Source organism: Vicugna pacos, chromosome 11 (assembly GCF_048564905.1).
Source record: "Vicugna pacos chromosome 11, VicPac4, whole genome shotgun sequence".
NCBI classification, from domain to species: Eukaryota; Metazoa; Chordata; class Mammalia; order Artiodactyla; family Camelidae; genus Vicugna; species Vicugna pacos.
In genome coordinates this window covers 31,137,781-31,162,988 of record NC_132997.1, presented here as the reverse complement: position 1 = coordinate 31,162,988, position 25,208 = coordinate 31,137,781, and the positions used below count along the sequence as shown (strand labels likewise).

The 25,208-nt window shown below is 43.1% G+C and overlaps 1 protein-coding gene across 1 annotated transcript in view; it reads right to left on the bottom strand.

Annotated features, from left to right (window-relative positions):
- The window catches only part of RYR2 (ryanodine receptor 2), a 539,007-nt gene that overhangs the window by 407,849 nt on the left and 105,950 nt on the right, over window positions 1-25,208 (bottom strand). Inside the window, exon 2 of the mRNA XM_072971049.1 lies at window positions 5,963-6,082. Coding sequence (XP_072827150.1) covers window positions 5,963-6,082 — 120 coding nt within the window. The remainder of the gene's footprint in view (window positions 1-5,962; window positions 6,083-25,208) is intronic.

The following is a 25,208-nucleotide window of genomic DNA, read 5'->3' as shown; positions in this document are numbered from 1 at the left end:
CCCATCAAAGGCATTCATAATTCCTGTTACAGTGTTTTTGATCTCCAGCATTCCTTTTTCATCCTTACCTAGAGTCTCCATCTCTCTGCTTACATCGCCCATCTGTCCTTGCAGGCTCACGCACTGGAACCTTTACCATTTTAATCACAGTTGCTCTGAATCCCTGGTTGAACAGTTGTGAGTCTGCTGGGCCTGTAATGCCTATGATTCTGCTTCTTATTCTCTCTTGGACACAGAAAATGGCATACAAATACATAAATTGCACATAAAGGAAAACTACATAATTATGTAAATAAATGTAAATTAGATTTCTCCACTTGTATATATAAATTGTACATGATTATAAGTTATATGTGATTACATATAAATTATATATGATTATATGTAATTATATATGTATATATAACTGTTTTGTGTGTATATAATAAAAAGAGAGAGAGAGGCAAATAAGGAGCAGAATTCTGTCCACAGGCAATAAAGACGTGCCAGATAAACAGATGGAAACTGAGGCGAGCTTTCCTGTGCCCTCAGGAAGGGAGGGTGTCAGCACAGCTTTTGCAGTTTCATGGCTCTAGAGCAACTTGCTCTGCTCAAAACAAGGCGTTTCTGACTGGCACCTACAGGCTGCTTCCCTCACCGACTTTTACCTGGTCCTGCTCCGTCCTTTGCGGCATCAGCTCAGCTCAGTCTGCACTGGGCTCCCAGCAGTTCTCCTCAAAGCGAGGCTTTGTTGGAAAAAGAGCCTTATTTGGTAAGTTTAAAAAACCCGTAGGCTAAGGTGGCTCCAGAAACGTCCATCCTCATCACCGCACCGTTGCTCCCCCTGCCTGTGGCAGCTGCTTTCACGTGAGCCCCCCACGCTTTCTAGGGAGAGCCTGGTACCCATTTCAGAGACAACAGGAATCACGCTGCCTTCCCTCTGCTTCCTCCTATACACCTGCTGACACCAGACGTTGGGTAACTTGTCATCTAGTTTGTTTTAGGTACTAGGTTGTCTGTGGGTTTTGGGTTTTGCCATGGTTGTAGCTGTTTTTATGCAGAGATTCAAAGAGACTAAAAACTGCCTCTCCAATAACTTCTCATTTCTCCTTAAACCTTTAATAATAACAAGGTGGGTCTCTCTGGAAGTGCCTAGTTCCAAACAGCCAAAGCCCAACTTTTCAATTATAAGATATAGAAACAAAAATAAGTTATTCATGGAAGGAGTACACAGTAAATATCCATAATTATGAATTATGAATAACTAATTAAACATATCATCAGATTTAATGTTTATTTTTTCTGCAAGAAAATCTATGCTGGAATTGTGAAACGCTCTCTTTCAGGCAGAGATCAGCCTGAATAAACACCCGAGGAGGATGACACAGTCTTCTGAAAAATGAAGTCTTGCATTTGATTAAAAGATTCTATAGCTTAAGATGCTTCTGGGATCATTTCCAGGAACACATATATAATTTACAGTGACTGACTATTCGCTGCCAACAACAATTCTGTTCTCCCAACTTTATAATAGATGCAGGAGACACCAATTTGAGGGGGAAAAAAAAAGTCCATCATCCATTTTCTACCAATGAATGTCAAATTCAGATATATCTGCATGAAATACATCTGTACCCAGGCTTAGAGCTTTTAAACATCAACTGAGATCTACAGTTTTGACTCTTTGTTGTTATAGAAAATTAAGTCTGTATTATAAAAAATAAAATTGCCTTAAGACTAATAGTTCCCTTTCAAATTTAATAATCTATTAAATTTTATGATTCACTTTCTAGCGCTTGGTACTAAGAGATAAGAAAATAAAGGAGCTGTACCCTGTCCCTCAGAGAATTCAGAAGCAGGCGTGTGCATCCAGGAGGATACATACTGACAGACTCAGGGAGGGCTGGTGTGGGTATTACACAGAATTAAGCCCGAGGGCAATATAACAGGAGTGTGAAGAAATCACTTAAGAAAAACAGAGAGGAAAACAACAAGGCATGTGGAAAAAACAACCCGGAAGAGGGACTGTTGGAGACAGGCTTTGAAGAACAAGCAGCATTTCACCAGGCAGAAAAGCAAAGGAAGGATCTGAAAGTCAGGGAGAACCAAGGCAAACAGAGATATGAAAAAACCTGACATAGTGGGGAATCGTTATGTAATCTGAGTAGGGACAGATAAGGGAACTTAGAAAAACCAGTTCAGATTGGTTTGCTAGACTTCAACTGCTATTTTATTCTACACTTGATAAATCATTTCAGTATCTCACCCTAAATACAATTTTTTTCAGACTAAACCAACAAAGAATAAGGGAGCGTGATCAGAACAAAAATGGTTAAAATGGACAGTTCACGTTCACCATGTCACCAGTCAGCTAGATAGTCAAGAACCCCTGCGAAGAACTAATCAGGTTTTTTTTTCCATTGTTTTTCAGTTTTGAGATCTATAATTGACACATCGCACTGTCTACGTTTTTGATTGAAGTATAGTTGAAGCACAATATTACTATATAAGTTTCAGCTGTACTACCATAGACGGTACTGAGCGTTCCGCTGACGTTCACTTCTAGGATTTCCGTTTCAGGTCTGACATTTAGGTCTCTCATCCACTTTGAGTTTATTTTTGTGTACAGTGTGAGGAAATGTTCTAATCTCATTCTTTTATAGGCAGCTGTCCCATATTCCCAGCACCTCTTACCAAAGAGACTGTCTTTTCTCCATTGTATATTCTTGTCTCATTTATCACAGATTAATGGACCAAAGATGGTTGGGTTCATTTCTAGGCTCTCTATTCTGTTCCATTGATCCATATATTTGTTTTTTTGCCAATACCATGCTGTTTTTTCTTTTTTTGAGCATTTTTTAAAAATTATAGTCAGTTTATAATGTTGTATCAATTTCTGGTGTACAGCATAATGTTTCAGTCACACATATACATACATATATTCCTTTTCATATTTTTTCATTATAGGTTACTGCAAGGTATTGAATATAGTTCCCTGTGCTCTGCAGTAGAAACTTACTGTTTATCTACTTTATATATAGTAGTTCGTATCTGCAAATCTTGAACTCCCAATTTATCCCTTCCCACCCCTTTTCTCCCCCTGGTAACCATAAGTTTGTTTTCCATGTCTGTGAGTCTGTTTCTGTTTTGTAAATAAGTTCATTTCTGTATTTTTTTTTTAGATTCCACATATAAGCAATATCATATGATATTTGTCTTTCTCTTTCTGACTTACTTCAATTAATATGGTAATCTCCAGGTCCATCCATGTTGTTGCAAATGACATTATTTCATTCTTTTTTATGGCTGAGTAGTATTCCATTGTGTATATATATACCACAGCTTCTTTATCCAGTCATGTGTGGATGGACATTTAGGTTGTTTCCATGACTTGGCTATTGTATATAGTGCTGCTGTGAACACAGGGGTGCATGTGTCTTTTCAAATTAGAGTTCCCTCCAGCTATATGCCCAGGTATATATATGTTTGATGTTGTATTAGAGATTTCTTAAACTGTTCTAATTTTCAAATTTGTTCTTCTTTTTAACGTTCTGATTGAATAATTCATTATTCTATCTTCCAGATCACTTACGCATTCTTGTGTATCATCTAGTCTATTAATTCCTTCTAGTGTGTTTTTTCACTTTATTTATTGTATTCTTCTGTTCTAACTGGTTTTTTTTTTTATATTTTCTAGTTTCATGTTAAAATTCTCACTGTGTTCAGCTATTCTTTTCCCCCAATTCAGTTAGCATTCTTATTACTAATGTTTTGAATTCTTCATCTGGTAAATTGTTTATTTCTACTTCATTTCTCAGGTTATTCTCTTGTTCTTTCAGCTGAGACCAGTTCCTCTGTCTTCTTGTTTTGCTTAACTTTCTCTGTCTGTACAAAATTAAGTGAAACAAGTTACTAATTGTGGTCTCAAGCAGGGGCCCTTATGTGAAAGCATCCCTCTACAGACTGCGTGTGCCCAGCTGCTTTGGTGGGAGTGCTGGATTTGACATGCACAGAAGTCATGTTCTTCTGCAGGGTGTGCTGGCAGCTGTCACCCTGGTAGGAGGTGAGGCTGTAGATGGCAGGGCCAGTTCCAGGACCAGGTGTGAGGCGGGGCTGCCCCTCCGCTCATCGCTGTCACCACCCTATAAGGTTGGGGTCAGGTCTCTAGTTGCTGGAGCAGAAGCCCTGAGGGTCGGGTCCAAGCTGGCTCTGTTCCCTATAATGTGTGCTCCCTCTCCTCCAACACCGGCGCTCTCACCCTGGAGGGAGCAGTGCCGGAGCAAGAGGGGCCCATGCGGGCTCTCAGCTTGTGACGAGGTCTGGGCTGCTTCTGAAGCTTCGGCTGGGGACGCGCCAGTAACGGCTGCCCCCGCTCTGCGTGGACAGCACTCTGTGTCCGAGCCGCCTCCATCCCTCACCGCTGACCTCGTCCTTCACCTCGCAGGCCCCGTGCCAGTGCGAGCTGCACTGCAAGGCGGCCCTCGTGTGCTCTTGGCCTGTGTCAGGGCACAGGCTGTGGCAGTCTGGCCGCCTTCAAGGTGGGCCGCTTCTGATGCACCACCGGTGTGAGCTCCATGATGGCTGCCCCTCCGCCCACAGACGCCCCTTCAAGCCACCCAGTCTGCTGCCCCTCGCCCGGCGGGGACTTGCTGAGAGTGGGAGGGGCTGGAGTGCTCTGGGGGCTCGGGCTGTGGTGTGTACCTGGGCAGTGAGGGGCACCGGGCAGCCATCAGAGCGGCCCTCAGTCCCCTCTCCACCCTGCTTCAGGAGCAAGCCAGCATGTGCACGCTCCTCACAAGCGAAGTCCAGGCTCCCCTCAGCCCTCCTGTCAGTCCCAGCAGCCCTCCAACTGGCCAAGGGGACCCTTTCCCTGCGTCGGGCCCTGGGCTGGGGCTCCCAGTGCCAGGCTCTGGCCGCTCACTCCCCAGGGCACATCTCTGCCTGTGTAACCTCCCTTCTCCTCCGAGACCCCTCCAGGGTACAGGTCCTAACCGATCACTTCTCTTCCCTTCCTACCTGATTCCACATGGATATTTCTTACAACCCTGGTGGTACAGGAGTCTCTCTGACAGTCTCCAGTTCGTTTTCAGCGAGAACTAGTCCACATATGTTTCTGGTGTGTTTGTGGGGGAGGCCAGCTCCATACCCTCCCGCTCCTCCACCTTGATCCGTCTCAGGATTAACCAGTTTAAGTGGACGTGGAGCCCACGTCAGCACCTTGACTGCCACACGATATACCTACTGCAGAATCAGGAGAATTCATTTCTAGGGCTGAAGCCGGTTCTTATACTGAAGGGCCAGGAGAACAACAGCCAGCACAGTGTTCGGTATAAAGCAAAAAATCAAAACCCAGCTGACTAACTGGCCTGCCTGGTTCTAGCCTCTACGGATTATCAGAAACCACAGGCAAAGTACAAAATATCAGCATTCTTGATGTTTTATTTTTGGAAGAATTTTTTTCACAGCTGATACCTATCACAGTAATTTGTACAGGAAGACTGCCCAGGGAACACCTTGTATTACCTGGTTCCTCGTTTCAGAATGGTCGAGAACTTGGTCCTGCTCATCCCTCCCTTCATTGTGCTCAAATGTCACCGCCTCAGAAACGCCTTCTCCAAACGCCCACCTGGGAAGGATGCGTCCTTGCTGGCCACCCTCCACCCTGCGAGTAACACTCCGCTTTTCTCTGTCGCCCTTATCAGTTCTGAAATGACATCACTTATTTACGAGTTGACTTTTCCACTAGGATATAAACATCATGGGGGCAAGCCTTTGTCTACTCTCGTTAACAGTCGCATCTGAGTTATTTGCAAAGAGTAATGGGCTCAATTGAAAACTGGCTTCATGCATAGCAGAAAATAAATTCCTATTTCCTTTAGTTTATATGTTCCACGAAAATAGTAATGTGTCCGTGAATAACGCCCATGCCGCCAGTAAAACCTGAACGCCGGAACAGCCTGAAAAGGCTAACGCCTTATCTCACCTTGGAATTCGAAGTTGACTCCAAGAAGCAAAGTCTGTTGCCAAATCCTTCTGCCGCCAAACACAGCTTCTGTTGTTCTTTGTGGATGGTTGCGGTACACTGCAGGACCACTTCATCATCCTGCAAAGGGGAGCGAAGGAGAGAGAAAAGTGAGGGCTGGCATGACTTGGACAGTCTAAATCAGATCTACAAGATGATTATTTTAGAGCATCTTTGAAAATCAGAGAAAAACCAGTATCAGACAACAGTTCCAAGAACGCCAGAGAATCAATTCTGAGAGCACTTCTGTTTGCAAAAAAAGATAACTAGGCAGGGGGAGGAGGGAGAAGTGACCGCCAAGGAAGAAGTCGGCAGTTTTTCCCACCGTCATTACTGATCCCAGGAGGCAACCTGCACGGAAAACGGCAAAATGCAGGACTTCCACGTTAGCGCTCTCACACAGTTTTAATCATTAAAATTACCAAGAAGTGGTCTGACATATTCCTAGGACACCAAGGATCATCAAGAATGGAACCAACTACTGGCGGCCCACGCACGCCGTTCCAGTGCGCACAGAGGGAAACAGGTCAATGACAGAACTGGGTTTGAATCAACACGTCGTCTTAGTTCCACCACGCACTGGCTGCTTGCTCATGTTTGAACCGATCCTGGATTGCTTAAAAGTGGACAGAGAGGTGATTGGCTAGTTCATTCCTCGGAAATCCAATCGATTAATTAAGCAGGATTACAGGGAAACTACAAGGGGAAGAGGTCACAGAGGATAACCAGGACCGGCAGCAGGAGCACAGGACACATGGACTGGAGAATCAGCGATGGCTGGGCTCCCACCGGCTCTGCCGCGGACCACGTGACCAGGGAAGTGCAGGCAGGTGACTTCCACCGCGGCTGACGTGCACAGGCACTGAATCAACAATAAGTGGAGATGGCACGATCACCTTTCAACAAAGCAACTCGCCGTCACTGATTTTTGTTGGCAAATGCCTAATGAAAAGTCTAACCCTTTATAGTTTGACATTTCAACCTCAAAGACACAGGACACTTAACAGAATAGTAAAAAAAAAAAAAACCTCATTGACCCTTTTGATTCAAACCAGAGTGAAAAGGGAGTATGAGCATATCCTAGAAGACCCTCCCCCTGGGAGCATTGATGAGTGGAGGTGATGAGAGGTGACAAACATTCAAAAGCAGGAAACAAGCCTCCTGGGTTAACCTGGAGACTATGCTGTATCACCCGGAAAGGGGCAGCTCTAACTTACACTGAAAATGCTGATCATGCTATGCGTTTGCTTTATTTCCTACATGGCAGCAGCAATACCCAGTAGCTAGCTTGCAGCACCACTCACGGCCAAGTCCAGTGTCTTAATAATTACCTCCCAACTATCCCCCCAGGTGCTCATTAATTTCCAGTGAGCATTCAATTGCTACGTTTTGAAAGTCAATTGCTAAAAAAAGAAAACCATTATTTTCACATAATGAGTACATATTCAGCATGGCTATAATAAATACTGAAGTTCCTTTGTTGTTTATATAATCTGCAAGGTCAAAGCTATATCGTGTTTTCCAAAGAGGTGGTGAAATAACCAAAGAACTGAACTGTGCTGATGTGCTCGGCGCCCTACCAGATTCCCAGTCTCTCAGCATCTGGTCTCACCTACCCTATGGAACTCACTCTAGCATGTGCACTGCACACTTGGGTAAGACAGGCTCCTTTGGATGCTGGAGGCTATCTAAATATCAGTCAATGACGACTTTAAGGTACTAATTAAAGACATTTTAGGAATGAGAATAAGAGAGCTCAGCAGGTGTAGGGCAGGTGAGGGTAATGGTGCTACCCAGGAAGACCCAAAAGAAGAGAAGGGGCACCATATTCACCAAAAATACAGTGTACGCTTGCCCTGGAATTCATGTGCCTAATCCTCACAATATTCCAGTAATAGATTATCCACACGGATATAGATGAGGAAAATGAGGCTCTAAGGAACTTGTGACTCACAGGGCTGATTATACTTATTTCCAGGAACTGATCATTACACCTAATTTATCTGACTGTCAAAGTCCTCAGCCGACACAGCCTGCAGAGGCTCAACTGGTCTTTACCACATCTGTTACCTAGAGGAGTATTTCCCAGTCTTTGACGTGCATCCTATCCCCTGTGGGTCTTGCTGAGATGCACGGTCTTGGGCTGATTCTGCATCTCTAACAAGTGCTCACATGTGAGGGGGCATCCACAGCAGGTCCCGGAAAGGATGGGGATCCCAGAAAAGAGGTGAGAAGTCTTTAAAAGAGTTTGGAGGCCATCGATAACAGCTGAATATTAAAAGAAGTCTGTGTACTTTGGACAGAGCCAGAAATGAGAGCACACGCAGAGGTGCTCATTAGCATGTGGTACAAGCCAGCTGTCTAAGGGAAAGGAACAAACAAATAATGTACTGAACTGCTCTATTAAATTAAGAAAACCACCTCATTTGTGCAGGTTCCCTCCAACCTGGTGCCTCAGCACTGGGTGGTGGAGGGCTCGGCCTGGCCACGGAGCAACAGGAAGTCCAGGCAGCCTGGCCACACCACCCACAAGAGAGGCCATGACGACAACTTTCAGTCATGATCCAACTTTGACGGAGAGCACCTAGCCTGACATACTTTATGGCTTTTTCCAGTTTATCTGGGAGCTGTTTCTATTTTAACATTCCAGTAAGCCAAGGGTTCCTTTCTGACAAAGTAAACTATGCTGAGCATTCATGGACTAAACATCAATTCACAACCACCTGCCAGTTCCCTTTAATTAACCCATCATTCATCTCAAAGCACAATTTTTCACCAGAAGCACTGTGGCTTCAGAGCCTACTGACTACACATTGAAAAGGTTTTGATAAGTAGCTTTATTTTTTATTTATTATAACCCATGTGCAGTAACTCTGGTTATTGTCAACATATACACGTGTGCATAAGGATATCTGAATACACACACACACACACCATGAAATCTATCTTCTGTTCCAAAAAGAAAGACTAAACACTGCCTGATACTGCTGGGACCCAGAGAGTGAGTGAGCAGTGCTCGGGTAACAGAACAATAAGGACACATTAGAGTACAACTTTGGGGGTCATACAGCTTCCTCTGAATTAGTCTTTGCCTCCCAGGCCCTGAGGTCCAGGCTCCTAACTCTCATTCCTTGCCTTTGTGTTTTGGTTGCATACACCATCAGTGCACCTTAGCCCAAAGACAGAAAGTCACCCTTCAATATGCACCAGCTTTTGATATACTTTGTTTTTTTTTGAGCTCCTATGTCTTCTATCTAGTACCTAGGGCAACAAATTTTGATGCAACTCACAAGAAGTAACATTCCATAATCAAAATGCTACAAAGATGGAATGTGCTTATGTTCTGTTCTTTCATTTTTTTAATTTCAAAGCCTGTTAATTAGTTAACCATGAATGATCAGCATGATGATAAAGATACTAACATCTTGCTGTTTCTGGAAAACCCTGAACCCACACCAATCCCTATTATATAAAAACACACTTGAGGAAATAAAATTACTCACCTTTCTTTATAACAAAATAATAAATCATAAAAGGAAATATTTCAGAAGAAACTTCATGAACAATTAGATAAATGGCGATACTTAAGTAAGAGTGATGTCCAGCCTAGAGTCACCAAATCCTATGACATCTACTCCATCAGTACCTTTCAAATCCGTCCATTTTCCATTACCCTAGCTATCATCATCTGTCATTTAGACATCTTCAAAATCCAATGAGTAGTTTTCCACTGCAAACCCCTTTCCAACAGTGCTTCACGTTGAGGTCACACCATCAGCCTGACTCTACCGTTTCCTGGTTTACAACCTTCTACTGGCTTCTCATTGCTCTAAGGAATACGCCCCCAAAAATCCTCTAGCCTACAGAACCCTGCATTGCAAGGTCTTTGCCAGCCCAACATTTCCTCCAACCAACCTTCCTCCATTCCTTTGCTTCTACAGGACTTTTGCACATGCCATTGAACCAATTCTCCAACCTCTAGCTGAGACATTATCATCTTTCAAATCTCAATTCAAGCATCCTTTCCAGAGGGGAGCCTTCCCGACCCCCAGGCTGTGGCAGTTTCTCTGTTCTGTGCTCCTAGAGCACTATTTTTACTTCCTTCAGTTTCCTCAGTTGTCACTATGCATTCATTTAAGTAATGATGAGGGTGCGCAGTGTCTAACACTGTGCCCAGCAAGTACAACACACGCAATAATTGATCATTTGTCATAATCCACTTTATGATTACTCGTGAATGTGCACTGCCATGCTGACGAATGGAGTTGCTCCTTAGAATTGCCAAGGCAAGACCCTATTTAATTTCCAATTGAAGCAACTATTGTACAATCCCATTAAGTGATTTCATGGTTATGTGCGCCAAGAAATAGAGCAATATTGGAGGAAATCACCAATCCTATCTATTACGTCCATGACAAATTTTAATGAATCATGAGTATTGGTAGCATCATTATAAAATTCAATTGAAATCCCGAATTCCCAATTTTTTCAGGATTTGCAGATGCTAACCACTATATATAAACTAGATAAAGAGCAAGGTCCTACTGTACAGTACTGGGAACTATATTCAATATCTTGTAATAGCCCATAATGAAAAAGAATATGAAAAAAATATATATATATATGTATGTATAACTGAATCACTATGCTGTACACCAGAAATTAACACAGCATTGTAAACCGACTGTACTTCAATTAAAAAAAACTCAATTGGAACACTGGAGAAAAAAGCAATCTAGTCCACTTTTCTCCTGTTTTTACATAAACATAATAAAACTTGGATTACAACCTTTCCACATGCAATCTAAGCTATTCAAGCATACTGTACTCTTGAAAAGTCAAAAAATGCTCTTAATGACTGGTCATTAAAAAGCCCCTCCCATCACACAAGGCACCTCCCTTAAACTCCCATTAGGCTTGTCTTTCAAACTATTTCTCCAGGTTGAGACTTTCTGTAACTGACCCTGTCCCTCAGCGACATCCTGATAATTTTCCACAGTTAGCTTCAACTCAAAAAGTTCACCGTCTGTGCCGTATCCGACGCTATCCATCAAACGGCTCAGATTAGACTCCCTAGAAACCAGGTGTTCAATGGAAATAAACATTTTAGTTGAAACCGGAGGGAATCATGCCCCCGTCCAATTTAGGCCACGGCACGTAGTAAACGCCCCATAAGTACATGTTGCATTGAATTCCTTTTCTTAAATGCTCCTGTACTTCTCTGGTGACCTTCCAGCTCTTTGGCAAAGAGACCCATTATTTACGTGGGGAAAGCCTGCACCACAATGCTGCAATCCAGGCAATTTTGTGCTGAGTCAGTAAGACCTGGTTTCTGTAACAAACGCTGCCAGGTCCGCCGGAATAGTACAAGGTGGGAAAGAATTATCTAACAGCAGCAGCAACAGCTTCTTCCCCACAGTCACGTGTCACAAGTATTTCCTGAGGACATACGTGCTAGGAAGTGTTCTACGCCTTTGAGATGTGTCGCTGAATAAATCAGACCCCTGAGCTCACTAAGCTTACACTCTGGCAGGGAAGAGAGACAATAAATAAAAACCTGATAAATGTGTAAATTATGTGAAAGGTGAGAAGCTGTACATATTAAAAAAGGTACAGGACAAGGAAGATCAGCAGTACTGCTGTGGTCGGGGAGGCTGGAATCGTGGTTGGAACTGCCAGGCCTCATGGAGGGAATGCCTTCCGAGCAAAGGCCTGAAGCAGGGAAGGGAATCAGCCTCGGGAGTATCTGCAGAAGGGACACTCCAGGCAGAAGGCAGGCCAGAGAAGGTCCCTCGGGCAGAAATGTTCCTGCCTGTTCGAGAAACACGGAGGATGCCATGGCAGCTGGAGGGGAGAAGCCAGGGGGAGAATGGTGGGAGAGGAGGTCAGAGAGAACCCAGTGGAAGGCCCCGCCTGGGCGAGTGGGGAGCCATTGACTCAGGTACTAAATGCAGCCGTGAGGAGGCAAGGAAGAAGCAGGGGACCTCACGGGGGCCACGGCAACCATTCAGGGGACGTGATGGTGACTCAGACCAGATCTAATCCTGGATATACTTTGCATTTATCGAGGACCTGCTACGTTCCAGAAACGGTGACACATGCTCACACGTTTATCTCACTGATTCCACCATTGCGTCTAACTCTTTGGGCATATGGCCAAATAAAATGTTTTAATTTATTTTATTTTATTGAAGCATAGTTGATTTATAAGGTTAGTTCCAGGTGTACAGCAAAGCGATTCAGTTATACACATACACACATATATATACACATATATACACACACATATTTTCAGATTCTTTTTCATTATAGGTTATTACAAGGAATAGAATATAGTTCCTTGTGCTATACAGTAGGGCCTTGTTGTTTATCTATCTCACATACAGTATTTTGTATCTGTTAATCCCAAACTCCTTATTTATCCCTTCCCCCCTTTCCCCTTTGGTAACCACAAGTTTGTTTTCTATGTCCGTGAGTCTATCTCAGGTTTGCAAATAAAATTTGTATCTGTTTTTAGATCCCACAGGTAAGTGATATCCTATGACATTTCTCTGAAATGTCAATGGACAGTTGACTGGATAAAGAAGATGCGGTGTGTGTATACACTGCAGGCGCACACGCAATGGGCCTGGTGGCAACGCCAGGCGGGACTCAGTGTGGCCGCCAAGCGCAGAACTAAGTTGTCCGAGGACCCACTGCACATGAAGGTCATGCGGAGAAGGCTGGACTCAGAGACCAAGGAACAACTGGAAGAGGAAGAAACGGAAGCCACTAGTGAAGAGCACTGGTACTGGATGTGCCTGAGCTCAAGGGGACAAAGTAGGTTTCTTATGACAATTTGGGAGTTCAAAGGGAAACCCCTGTAAATGTGGTCTGTCATTCCAGTGACGTAAACCCCATGAAATAGTATCTGTTCAGGTTCCTGAGTTAGCCTTGCAAATAATTTTTTTACCATCATTAAGCCTATGAGAGTTCTACTTGGATTTGTACATTTTTATTGGTCCTCGGCCTTCATTTATAACGTTGTACTTTTTTCACTTTGAATAAAGGAATCTAGCCCATAAAAAAAAATGCAATATTATTCAGCCCTAAAAAAGAATGAAATAATGCCATTTGCAGCAACATGGATAGACCTAGAGGTTATCATACGAAGTGAAGTCAGTCAGACAAAGACAAATAAAATGTTACCTGTACTACATTTATACAACATTATGTTTTCTTACAGTAAATACATAGTAATCAGGGCAAATGAGCTGAGACAATTAAAGGAAAGCAACCGTATTTGTGGCCTCACACTGAGTCCATATCTATTCATTTAAAAATACAGGCAGTGTTCAGTTTGCCCATGAGCAAAGCACTATAAAAACGACCATGCAAAGCAGCCTTTGGGAAAATTGTTTATGAATTGTTCCTTGACTTTAAAAAATTCTTGTTCAAACATTAAAAACTCTTCTTATTGTCAGTCATAAGACAGAGAAATGAAACTAAGTAAAACTAGTATCTCTTTAGTATGCTATCATTTAGTACATTAGAAACACTGAGAATTAAAGTGCTTTATTTCTTCATAAAACACTTATCAAGAGTAGTTTGAACTAAGTTTGTTTTCTGTCTGTGAGTCTCTTTCTGTTCTGTAAATAAGTTCATTTATGTCATTTTTTTGGATTCCACATATAAGCAGTATCATGATATTTGTCTTTCTCTGTTATGCTTACCAAAGGGGACAGAGGGGGAGGGATAAATTGGGAGTGTGGGATCAGCAGATACACAGTACTGTATATAAAAGAGATAAACAACAAGGTCCTACTGCACAGCACAGGGAACTATATTCAATACCTTGTAACCGTCTATAAGGAAAAAGAACATGAAAAGAAATATATATATATATATAACTGAATCACTATGCTGCACACCAGGAACTAACACAACACTGGAAATCACCTCTACCTCAATAAAAAAGAGTAGTTTGAACAGCATATGCCTTATGCTTCTCGGTATAACTCTCCCTGAGCAAAGAGAATCTCTTCAAATGCCTTGGCAAACTGTGATCCTCTTACATTTGGATAATTTTCCAGCATTTTCAATGTTATGAAGTATCTCCAAGAGTTCTTTATTGTCAGTTCTTTGCCACTGTCACTTCCTCTGGGACGTCTTCCTCCTTTTGTCACAACTGCTCTCCTCATTTACGTCTGGAAGCTCACCTCACTCCGTCCTCTGGGTGCATGTGTACATTTTCCCAGGCAGCCACAGCGTCCATGCTCCCACACTCAGAAACTGCTTCTATGACTCCATGTATGTTCAGTTGAAATTTCATTTCCAGCATCACCACTTTTTGTTTCCTTAGTGCCAACTCCCATTTATCCATTTGTGTAAAATGTCACGTGTCTTGATCATGGGGGTGGGGGGTGGGAACGGGGAGGAAACACAGTGCCACCCCTGCTGTCTGTGCATAAAATGAAGGACAGATGTGAAGTGACCAATCAGCACAGATTCTGAAAGAGGCCATGTGCTTGGTCACGGATCACAAGGTGCACCTTGTATTTGATCAGGACTCAAAGATTAAAGAGCCAGCAGTGAAGTGTGGACTTTATGTAATTACAGTGAATAAATCACGGTAAGTGAAACTGGAACCATTGTGTTGGGGAACTTAGGCTCTTTAACTCAACCACACTGACGTTGTGTGTATCACAACCATGCCAAGCACAGGCTGCTGGTGTTTACTGAGAACCTGCCAAAGACCCAGTGATTTGAACATAATATATCTTCAAGGTAGGAGTTAGCAGGATTTACTGACAAATTACATGGAAGTAAAAAAGACCAGAGAGTTTTCTTTAATAATTGCAGTTGTGCAACTGGAAAAAAACCCACAATTGTCACAACACTGTAAACTGATGATACTTCAACAGGAATATATGTAAACCAAAAAATGACAGCTGTCACCCTAGAGAGAGACCCTATGAATGGAATGAATGGGGAAGAGCCCGTAGGAACAGCTTTAACCTTTACCCCCACCTGAAGCTGCACAACAGGAGACCCTCTACGACTGTGTTCTCTGCGGAAGAGCCTTCGGTCACCATGCAGCCCTTTAGGTACGTGAGCAGATTCGTGCTGGTGAGACAGCATGAGGATGTCCTTTCTGTGGAAAAGCCTTCAATGCACGTTCTGTGCTTAGGCAACAGCAGACCCTCCACACTAGAGAGAAGCCCTAGGAATGCAGTGCGCACGCGCGCGCCCTCACCCAGAGCGCACGCCTGTGCGGGCACCGGGGAGCCCACACAGAGGGGGAGGCTGCACGAGCACAGGAGCGACATCGGGAGAGGCTGCAGCCACAGTGCCAGCCGTTACTCACACCAAGGAGTTCACGTGGTAGAGAAACTATGCCTGTTGTCAGTGCAGAAAGGCCTTCACTGAGAAGTCAGAAATGTGAGTGATTTGCACTGCAGAGCAGGGCCGACTCTGAAATCACCGTGGAGGGCCTACCAGAGAACCCCAGCATTGGCGTGCACCAGACAGCTGCAAACAGTGATCGTCGTTAAGCTACGAAAGAAGGCAAGACAGTCTTCACCAGGCGGCAGAAGCTTCTTGGAGGATGCCAGATAATTCCTGCCAGAAAAGCACGTCCATGAAGTAACCACCTGAAATCCTCCCTCACCGAGCAACGCTCGTAAGACAAGTGTGGATTCACACTGCACAGACCAACCTTGGTGTCCTGAATGGAGGGACAGCTTCAATGACCACCCATGCCTTGGTCAACATCAAAGATGTCACCTAAGGAGACACCAATCCTCACATCAAGGTGCAAAGCCTTCAGCGGCAACTCACGTCAGAAAACTCATTCAGGGAAGACGTTCTGTGAAGAACCCAACTCTGCAAGCACTTCAGACTCTTGCTGAATGACCTGCTATGGAAAAGATGTCGGATAAAAATGTAGCATTCTGAGAAAGCTGTGTGAGAAGTTTGGTAACAAGTAATAGTCAGTTAGACATGCGGTCCTCAATAAATTTATTCTTGTGAAAATGCCTGCAGGAAAAGTTGTTGAAAACTCTGTGATGCTGCTGTCTGTCTTGACAGAACCATGAAAATTAGGCTGACGAAGACGGGCCACTTCTTTCCATCAGTAATCCCCCCCGTTCTGATCAGTCAGATGGCTTCTGCCACTTACGCAGCCCTAAACATAAGTACAAATACTTAGGTCAATCAGAAAAGACCTCTGAAAGCAACTGAAAATGTAGAATACAAAATAATACACCTTAACTATTGTGTAAGTGATAAAATATGTAAGTACATAACAAGAATGACTGGAAACACAGATAAATAAATAGATAAATAAATGAAATTTGTCAGTGAAATTCTTTTATCATATCATACACAAAAAATCAACCCTAAGGTTTAAAGATTTTAATGTGAAAGGCAAACTTTCAGACTTCTAGAATATGAATGGACATCAGTATGAGCTTATAATAAAAAGGACTTCTCAGCCAAGACTCAACACAAAGAAAAGACTGATAAATAAAACTTCATTAAAATTAAGAACCTCTGTTCAATAAAAGCCCCCATGAAGTAAACTGACAAACCAGAAAACTGTGAGAAGACATTTGAAATGCATATACTAGACAAATGATTGCATTAAAAAATTATAGAAATCATTGAGAAAGATAAAATAATAGGCAAAAGGCATTTATAATACACATAAAGGGCATTTCACAGTAGGAGAAATATAAACGGCAAATTACCACATGAGAAGAGGTTATTAGGAATTAGAGGAGTAGTAATTAAAGAAATATAGGTATTAATAATTAGAGAAATAAAAACTAAAGTCAAAATAAAATCCATTTTGGACTCTCTAGGTTGGCCAAAAAAAAAAAAGACTGGCAGTACCTAGGGTGGACAAGCATGCGGAAAAATGGGAATGCTTCTGCACTGGTGATGGGAGAGTAAATTGTCAAAGAAATAACTTTAGAAAACAGTCTGACATGGAAGTTGAAAATGCTCCTGCCGCTTAACCTGGCAGTTCCATTCCTAGACAGATTCACTGAGAAAATCTTGTACACTTGTATGAAATGCACGTGTAAGGGTGTGCATTATGGCACCGAAACCACGAATGAGACAATGGTGCTAACCAGCAAATTCAGCAGAAAGGGCAAGAAGAAGAGAATCAGCAATAAGACTGATCCCAGCTGCAAGGACCGGGCTGGGCTGAGCCCTTCAGAGCTGAGGCCGTGGTCCGTGGGCACCGACGGGAAGAGCTCTCATTGGTGGTGCCTAGGTGTGAGGCAAGGGGCAGACATGGCCCACCTCAAGGACCCAAACAGAGCTGGGCATCTGTAAAAATGGTCACAAGTCTTGGAAAAAGACGAGAACCGTGACATCAAGTTCTCCTGTAGCACGCCAGGTTCCACAAGTGATTAGCTGGAAACTCCTGGCCGGAAGACATAGCTTTGCAATAAAACTAAAGGCACTGAAGGCAAAAAGAAAGACTTGCAGAATCTCACTCAGGAGTAACAAGGAGGAAGGTGAGAGCCTGCTGAACATGGGAGAGGCCCATGCACTGACGCTACAGAAGCTTCTGGAAAGATGTATTCTTCTGAGTCTAAGTTTTATTTGTTTGTTTTTGTTTGGGGTTTTTTTGCGGGGGTAATTAGGTTTATTTACTTATTTATTTATATTGGAGGTACTGGGGATTGAAGCCACGCACCCCGCCACTGAGCTACACCCTCCCCCACTTGGAGTCACAGTTTCATCTTTATGTGCAGTCGCATGATCCCACGCGGACTACAGGGTGACGGTCCAGCCCTCAGTTCCTCCCCCGCAAGTGAACCAAACGTCCTTCAGGGCCCCAGAACTCGCATTTTATGGTTCTGTGGGAAAAGTCGAAAGGCGAGAAGAAACTCTCTCTCCTGTACAAGTTCAAAGAGAAATTAAATGCACTTTCCCACTTCTACTGTATAAGCCTATCTCTGGCCACCACCCTTTTTTGGTAGAAGGAGCTAGAGGCTATTTCTCTAGTATCCTTAAGTTTTCGTGTTGTGTATGTCGTTTTGCGCTAGATCATAGCAACGTCCTTTTTACGCCATCAAGTGACATAGCTACAGAAGTCATCTGTGGCCCTGCGCCGATGACTGCCAAGCAGAAGCACATAACAAAGCGGACGTGGGGACAGCATGCGCCGCGTGCCCAGGGAGGGCCAGCTGAAGGGGCGCCAGACAGACACGCCCGAAGCGCAGCGGTGAGGAAGGCACCAGCCCTCTCACTCCACTTCCCGCGGTCACAAGAGGCAGCCATCCGAACAGCAGGGGCAAGGCGGAGGTGCAAACCCTTCATCAGGGCCTTTCTATTTCCCGTTTAGTAGGAATGATCCTTCTAGAAGAAGGGGACTTGACCTTTTCACCTCTAACACACCAACTCGGGAAGTCCATCAGCGTGGAGCGATTTCCTGCACCCGTGAGCTCTCAGGAGAACGTCCCGTGTTCCCTAACAGATCCACCAGCGCCAGCACCGGGTCCAAAGTCAGACTCTGCTGGTCTCAGGCTTCAGTGACTTGAGTTTTTAGCTTCCTACCAACTACAACTTAGCAAGAATAGAGGCTAGAAACTTCTACAGAAGTCTTAAATGCCTTTCTTAACTATCACAGAAACAAAGAGAAACAAAATAAGACGTAAATAAGCCTTTTTCTTACAGAGAGCCACAAATGACGATCACATTTGAGTAGGTGTGCCTTCTCCTTGGAATTTAACGTGCCCAAAATGTCAGTCGTTCTGTAATCCCTCCAGATTCCGCCGCCCCCCGCAGTTCCTTCTCTCCGTAAGTAGCACCGCCAGTTCAAGCAGCGAACACCAGACACTTCGGCTCCACCTTTAACGTCGCCTACCAGCTGCCCGAACTCCTTCCCCCTCCATCACCCAGGCCGCGTGACACGCAGCCTCCTCGTGGTCCTTCAGGCCCTGCACCATCTGCTTCCTCCGACCTCTACGATGACCTCTCACACATTTCTCACTTTGCTTGTCACGGTCCAGCTCTATGTCACCCCTCAGGTCCTCCGATGCACAAAGCCCTTTTCTGTCTTAAGGCCTTGCTCGTTTTCCCCTTGGCCAGAATGTTCTTCCCCGGGACCTCTCAGGTTGTACCTTACAGTCCTTTCCTCAGCTAATCGCCCCCCCCCCCGCCTCTCTGCCTCTCTCTCTCACTCTCTCTTGCTCCTTTATAACACGAATCACATGCAGTAACTGCCTTATTTAACTGTCTTCTGACCCGCTGTCTTCCCCGCTAAGGATGCACGTTCCTTAGCAAGGGGACCGTGCCTACCTTTTTCGTACCGCATCCCTAGTCCCCGCGCAGAGGAGGCGTCCCTAAAGGACATGTGAAGGGGAAAAGAGTAAGTGAATTCTTTCTTTGCCTTTCGAAGGGAAGGGAGTGGCCATCTACTCTCGGTAGAACTACCTCCTCGCTCGGAGCAGCTAACAGCCACGAGGCACCTGTGTCCCATGTACTGTGCATTTTCTCAGTGGCCCTGAAGGGAAGGTCTGCATCAGCTGTTTATCAGCTTCTATCCAACACGAGAGCGCAGCGTCCGGCACACAGCAGACAGTCAGGGCATGAGCAGATGAGGACGTTGTGCTGTGAGGATGAGGAAGGGCTGTTATGACGGCTGCTTTACAGAGGAGAAAAGGGCATCGTGAGAGTAAACCATTTACTCTTGGTTACCCAGCTGATAAGCGGTTGAACAGGACTCAGATCTGGGTCCACCTGACTCGACAACCACTCCTAACCTCTGTGCTGTCCTGCCTCCTGCAACGTTAGAAGAGTCACTGCATGAACAGTCTGGCTAGGGAAACTGAGGACCCTGCCCAGGCCACCGCCCCGAGAATAACCCCTGATCTCCTTTTACCAAATATGTTTTAATGACGTGGCTACAGGTAAAGCCAATACAGTGTGGTATGCAGATCGAACTGTGTTAAAATGGAAATCAGATGAAAAACCCATCGCACGAAAAACAAACTGACATAAACGAACAAGCTCGTTTCCCTGAATGGAGGAGCAGCAGGCAATGGTGAGATGAGAGCCGGAAGGCTGGCTGTGTCCCCAGCAGGAAATCAAAATGCAGTCAACAGGGACCTTTCTAACTTTCATTTGAGAGATGGAAACATGCTAATTTAAACCTATTTTTCTGGCTGTTACAGACAGAAAGACGGTATTAACCGCCATATCCCTTGGGACTCATTAAAAAGCTTGATAAAATCACATTGTTGGCTTAGAACTCAGCAGACCACCTTCCTCTTCAATGACTGCTTCCCCACGTTCCCTTGTTCCCCTAAAACCAGGAAACAGGAGTGGCAGTGAGCCAAGATGGGGAGGGGCACGGCCCCAGGGTCAGGCAGGAAGGTGGCACTCTGCAAGGAGCTTCGAAACTGTAGTGAAACCCACAAAATGGTGGCCTTCTTTTTATCATCACCTTGTACAAGCAATCCTACAGACTGTGAGGGACGACTCCCCTTCACCACACCCCTTCCTCTGCACGAAGACCACACATCAGGCCACACATCTCCTGCTAGGGCACCACGGGAGAGCGACACACACACACACACATCGGCTGGTGTATTAACAGCACAACTAGGTATCACACAAATAATTTACGGATGCAGATACAACCCTGGGATCTCATCCCAGCTACAGAAGGACTGAGGCAGGTCAGGACTGATGCACCGACACGAGTACATGCAAAAGCCACTTCAGAACACGGTACGATGGAGCTCATGACAGGTGATGTGGCCCATCTGTTCTCTACCAAAGTTTTATTTCAAAATGTGTGAAAAACACACTGAAGCTGCCCTCAGGAATAGCACTTTAAGGTTTCATGACGGAAAGCTGTATTTATTTTTTTTTTATTTTTTTTCGGGGGGAGGTAATTAGGTTTGTTTGTCTGTTTGTTCTTAACTTTTCTTTTTTTAGTGGAAGCACTGGGGATTGAACCCAGGACTTTGTGCATGCTGCACACATACTCTACCTCTGAGCTACACCCTCCCTTCTGTATTTCTTAATAATAAGTGAAGAAGAAAAAAACATACAATCCCAGGAATCAAGACATGAAGAAAATTTCTTTACTCTTATGTTGTAAATCCTTGAAAATAGGTAAATTTTTGAACAATTTTAATAGCTGTGACTTTTTTTAATTGACATTTAAAAAAGATACAGAAATGTGAACAGCCTAAAATGGCTTGGAGAGAACATACGAGGTCACATATGTAGAATCGGAACAAGGAAAGCAGCTTACAAAAATCAAGCATTCAGTTTGGACTTGGTCATAAGAGAACTGACGTGCAAGAACAAAATCCGACCTAGAAAGACTGAACATCTTTCAGACAGGCTGTCTTGTGAGACGGAGATTAAGGCTGACAGATACGGTCACCAACAATAACCTCACCGGAAATGCATCTTTTTCTCTTTTCCACTTAGAAAGTAACACACGTAGCACCTATGGCTATGCTCCCAGCCCGGAAACGGTCTGAATTTCCTACCTGGCACGGAAGGTCGCTTCGTGCATTAACGACGAGTTGGTTAAAATTCGTCTTAATACGTGTGCCGGGCATGAGGCTGTTACTCGGACTCTCCCACGCCTACACGTGCAGTAGAGCCACCGGAACAGCCGCTGAAGGAGGAGCCCAGGGAGCGTTGCCGCCGGGCCGGAGGCCAGCACAAAGGACTGAGGGGCCAAGGCGGGGGTGCGATGAGCGGGCCCGCTGGGAGTCGTTCTGCCGTTACACCAGCGTCACCTACTCTACAAACTGTTCTGAGATACTATGCTTCTATGAAAAGTGAGATGTACTTATTCATATAACTGTGAAATATTTAGCAGCTGCGCAGAGCAGACGAGAGCCACAGTGAGCATAACTATATGTATGTATGATACACAATCTACTGGTTGAGGCTGCATGCCTATTCTAGAACGTTCAGAGTCCTCCTCCTCCTCTCTGCACAACGACGGAGACCACGGGGAGGGAGCCGGAGATTCCCCAGGGTCCACGCCAGGCCGGCACGGACCACCTGCAAGGCCTGAAGAGAAAGCAACTGTGTATGAATTAGCACAACATTGTAAGGAAGGCGAATGAAAAGATTGTATGTTACGGAAGGATGATGAAAAGACAGGAAAGGATGGAATTTTAAAGTAACAAATATAATATTATATAAATATAAAAGTCATGTATTATTTATACATTACACTTATGAATTATACCATATATTATACATAATATTATAATTATAAATTTATAAAATATTTATTAATAAAATAAATGTTTATTAATATAAAATAATTGCTTATAAATTTTAATTATTAATTTTAGTGTATAAATTTTTATAAAACAGTAATTGATATAAAATAATTTATTATTTATAAATCATAATCATTATGAATTACAATATATTATACATAGTATATAATATATAATTGTATTATTTATAAATTATACTTATGAATTATAATATATAATTTTATTATATATAATATAATTATAAATTGTTTATAAAATAATATTTATTAATAATAAAATAATAAATATAATGTTTATTAATATAATTCATTGCTTATACATTTTAATTATTATTAATTTTAGTGTATTGTTATATAATTATTATAATTTTTTATAAAACGGTAATTATTGATATAAATTAATTTATTATTTATAAATTATAATTGTTATAAATTATAATATATTGTACATAGTATGTAATATATAACATTATTTATAAAATAATATTTATTGACAAAAAATAACATAATAAAAGAAGTAATTTTAGAGGCAACCTCAAGATCTGAATCTATGTATAAAAATCTCTTTATTTCAAGATAAGGCAATTTCAGACTCTTGAGGGCACTATGCTGTCTTGTATTATATATATATAGGCCCCCCCTTCCCCCTTTCTCTCTCTTATACATAGGAGTCTATGACCTCCGGTTAAGTGTATTTTCCCTGTCTCTGCACAATACAAGGATAAACTTTTAAGACTAATCAAAAACTTGATAAATAACAGCCATTGGGACAGACAAATAGTATACCACCCATGGGAGAATAAAACCCAAGGAGTTTTTAGCAAAAACAAGGTGCATGGAAGGATGTCATTCATAGAAACTATTTTAATCTTGTTTCTGGGATGTTTTGATGCATCATCTCCCATGCTTATGCAAGGGTTTCATAGCTCAAAATGTATGGACATAACATTTATCTACAGATCCGCAGATCTGCTTTTGCAAAACACAGTGAAATATGAGTTTGCAATTTCAGTCTCCAATTTATTTCTGTAATTGACAGACTATTAAAGTCTGTTCTTGCTAATTATAAACATAATTCTCTAATTAAAATGGAGATTACCATCCAGTGCACCAGACACCAAAACTTCCATATTTCTATAGGCTTTCAGGAAATTACCTCACTTTTCTTGCAATCCATCAATATTTCAGCTGAGAGCGTTTCTCTGACCTGGGAATGAATCAACAAGCCAGCAAACTGTCCCTAAGCATTAAACTATCTCTCAGAAGAGCCAGGTTGTACAGTGCGCTACAGAAAGTTAAGTACAAGCGAAACAGTGAACTTCAGCTTGTCTGTTGTTTTCACTCGGCTTAACACAAGTGCGCTAAAGGTCAGCAAAAGGTTACTTTGTGCAAGAAATAAAATCATGACACCAGTATTAGGACCAGCTTTTGAAAAGCTTAGAGTTGACCTCACAAATGCCAGGTTGCAAGTGGTCAAACATCACAGGTGGAAAACATAAAAGTTACCCAGAGAAAGTGAGACACACAGCGCATCTGGTACAGAAGTCTTGTGCTGTGCAGAAGGAGCCCCTGGAGCCCAATCAGAAAGCCAGGTCCGAAGCCTGCATGCAACACTGTAGTCCTGGGCACTTCACTAATCACCTTGTCCCCAGAGTTTTCATCAATCAGAGGGGAGTTATGTGATAATGTTACATAATAATTAATATGGTAAGTTATGTAATAAGAAGTAACATAATAATAAGTTATGTAATAATAATTAAGAATAGCTTATCCAGGGTACATAACTATCATTTAATAATGTGTAACACTAAATTGTATGAATTAAGTGGAAAGCATCACTTTGGGGCTAGACTCACTTAGAGTTTCAATCCCAGTTCCCCAGTTCTCCTTTTACTAGTCACTGTGATGGTTGCCAACCTCACAGGATTATTGCCAGGGATTAAACTAACCAGGAATATAGTATCTACAAAGTTGCTGGGAAAGGGTGCCCAGGGTATAAAATATTATTAATGATTGCTACTTTATCGTTCCCATTTTTGTAAGGATTAAATTCACTCATTGCAGACACAACCACCACCAAGTTCCTCTATCCATGGAGCTTATACTGAAGGAAGAGGTAAATAATAGGCACATGAATAGTTATAAAGCTTCGTATCAGAGACTGAGAAGAGCCAGGACTGCAGAAGGGCAGGGTGGAGGGTATCAAAAGTAATGAAAAGTAATGAAGGGGCTTCTATTACAGGCTGGTCAGAATCGGCCTCTCCAAGGAGAGGACACCAAACAAAGATCAGGACAAACTTGAGTGAGCCTGTGGGATATTCCAGGCAGAGAAGGGCAGCAGACTCTGAAACCTCACACTGAAAAAGGGTCTGGTGAGCTCCAGGAAAAGCAAAATGCTGGGGTGGGGGTGAGTGGAAGAAGGAGGGCAGAGACTTAGGGACACTGGATCCAGAGGGCCTTGTAGGCCACGGGAAGGACTCTGGAGTTGACTCCAGTATGATGGTAGCAATCTGCAGCTTCAGTGCAATCCCCATCAAAACACCCAGGACATTTTTCACCAAACTAGAATAGATAACCCTAAAATTTATATGGAACCACAAAAGACCCAGGATAGCCAAAACAAACCTGAGGAAAAAGAATAAAGCTGGAGACTTCAGACAATACTACAGAGCTACAGTCATCAAAACAGCATGGTATTGGCACAAAAACAGGCATATGGATCAATGGAACAGAATAGAGAGCCCAGAGATAAACCCTCACACCTATGGTCAATTAATCTATGACCAAAAAAGGCTAGAATATACAATGGAGAAAAGACAGCCTCTTTAGCAAGTGGTGTTGGGAAAGCTGGACAGCTGCATGTAAGTCAATGAAGTTAGAACATTCCCTCACAGCATACACAGAAATAAACTTAAAAGTGGCTTAAAGACTTAAACACAAGACAGG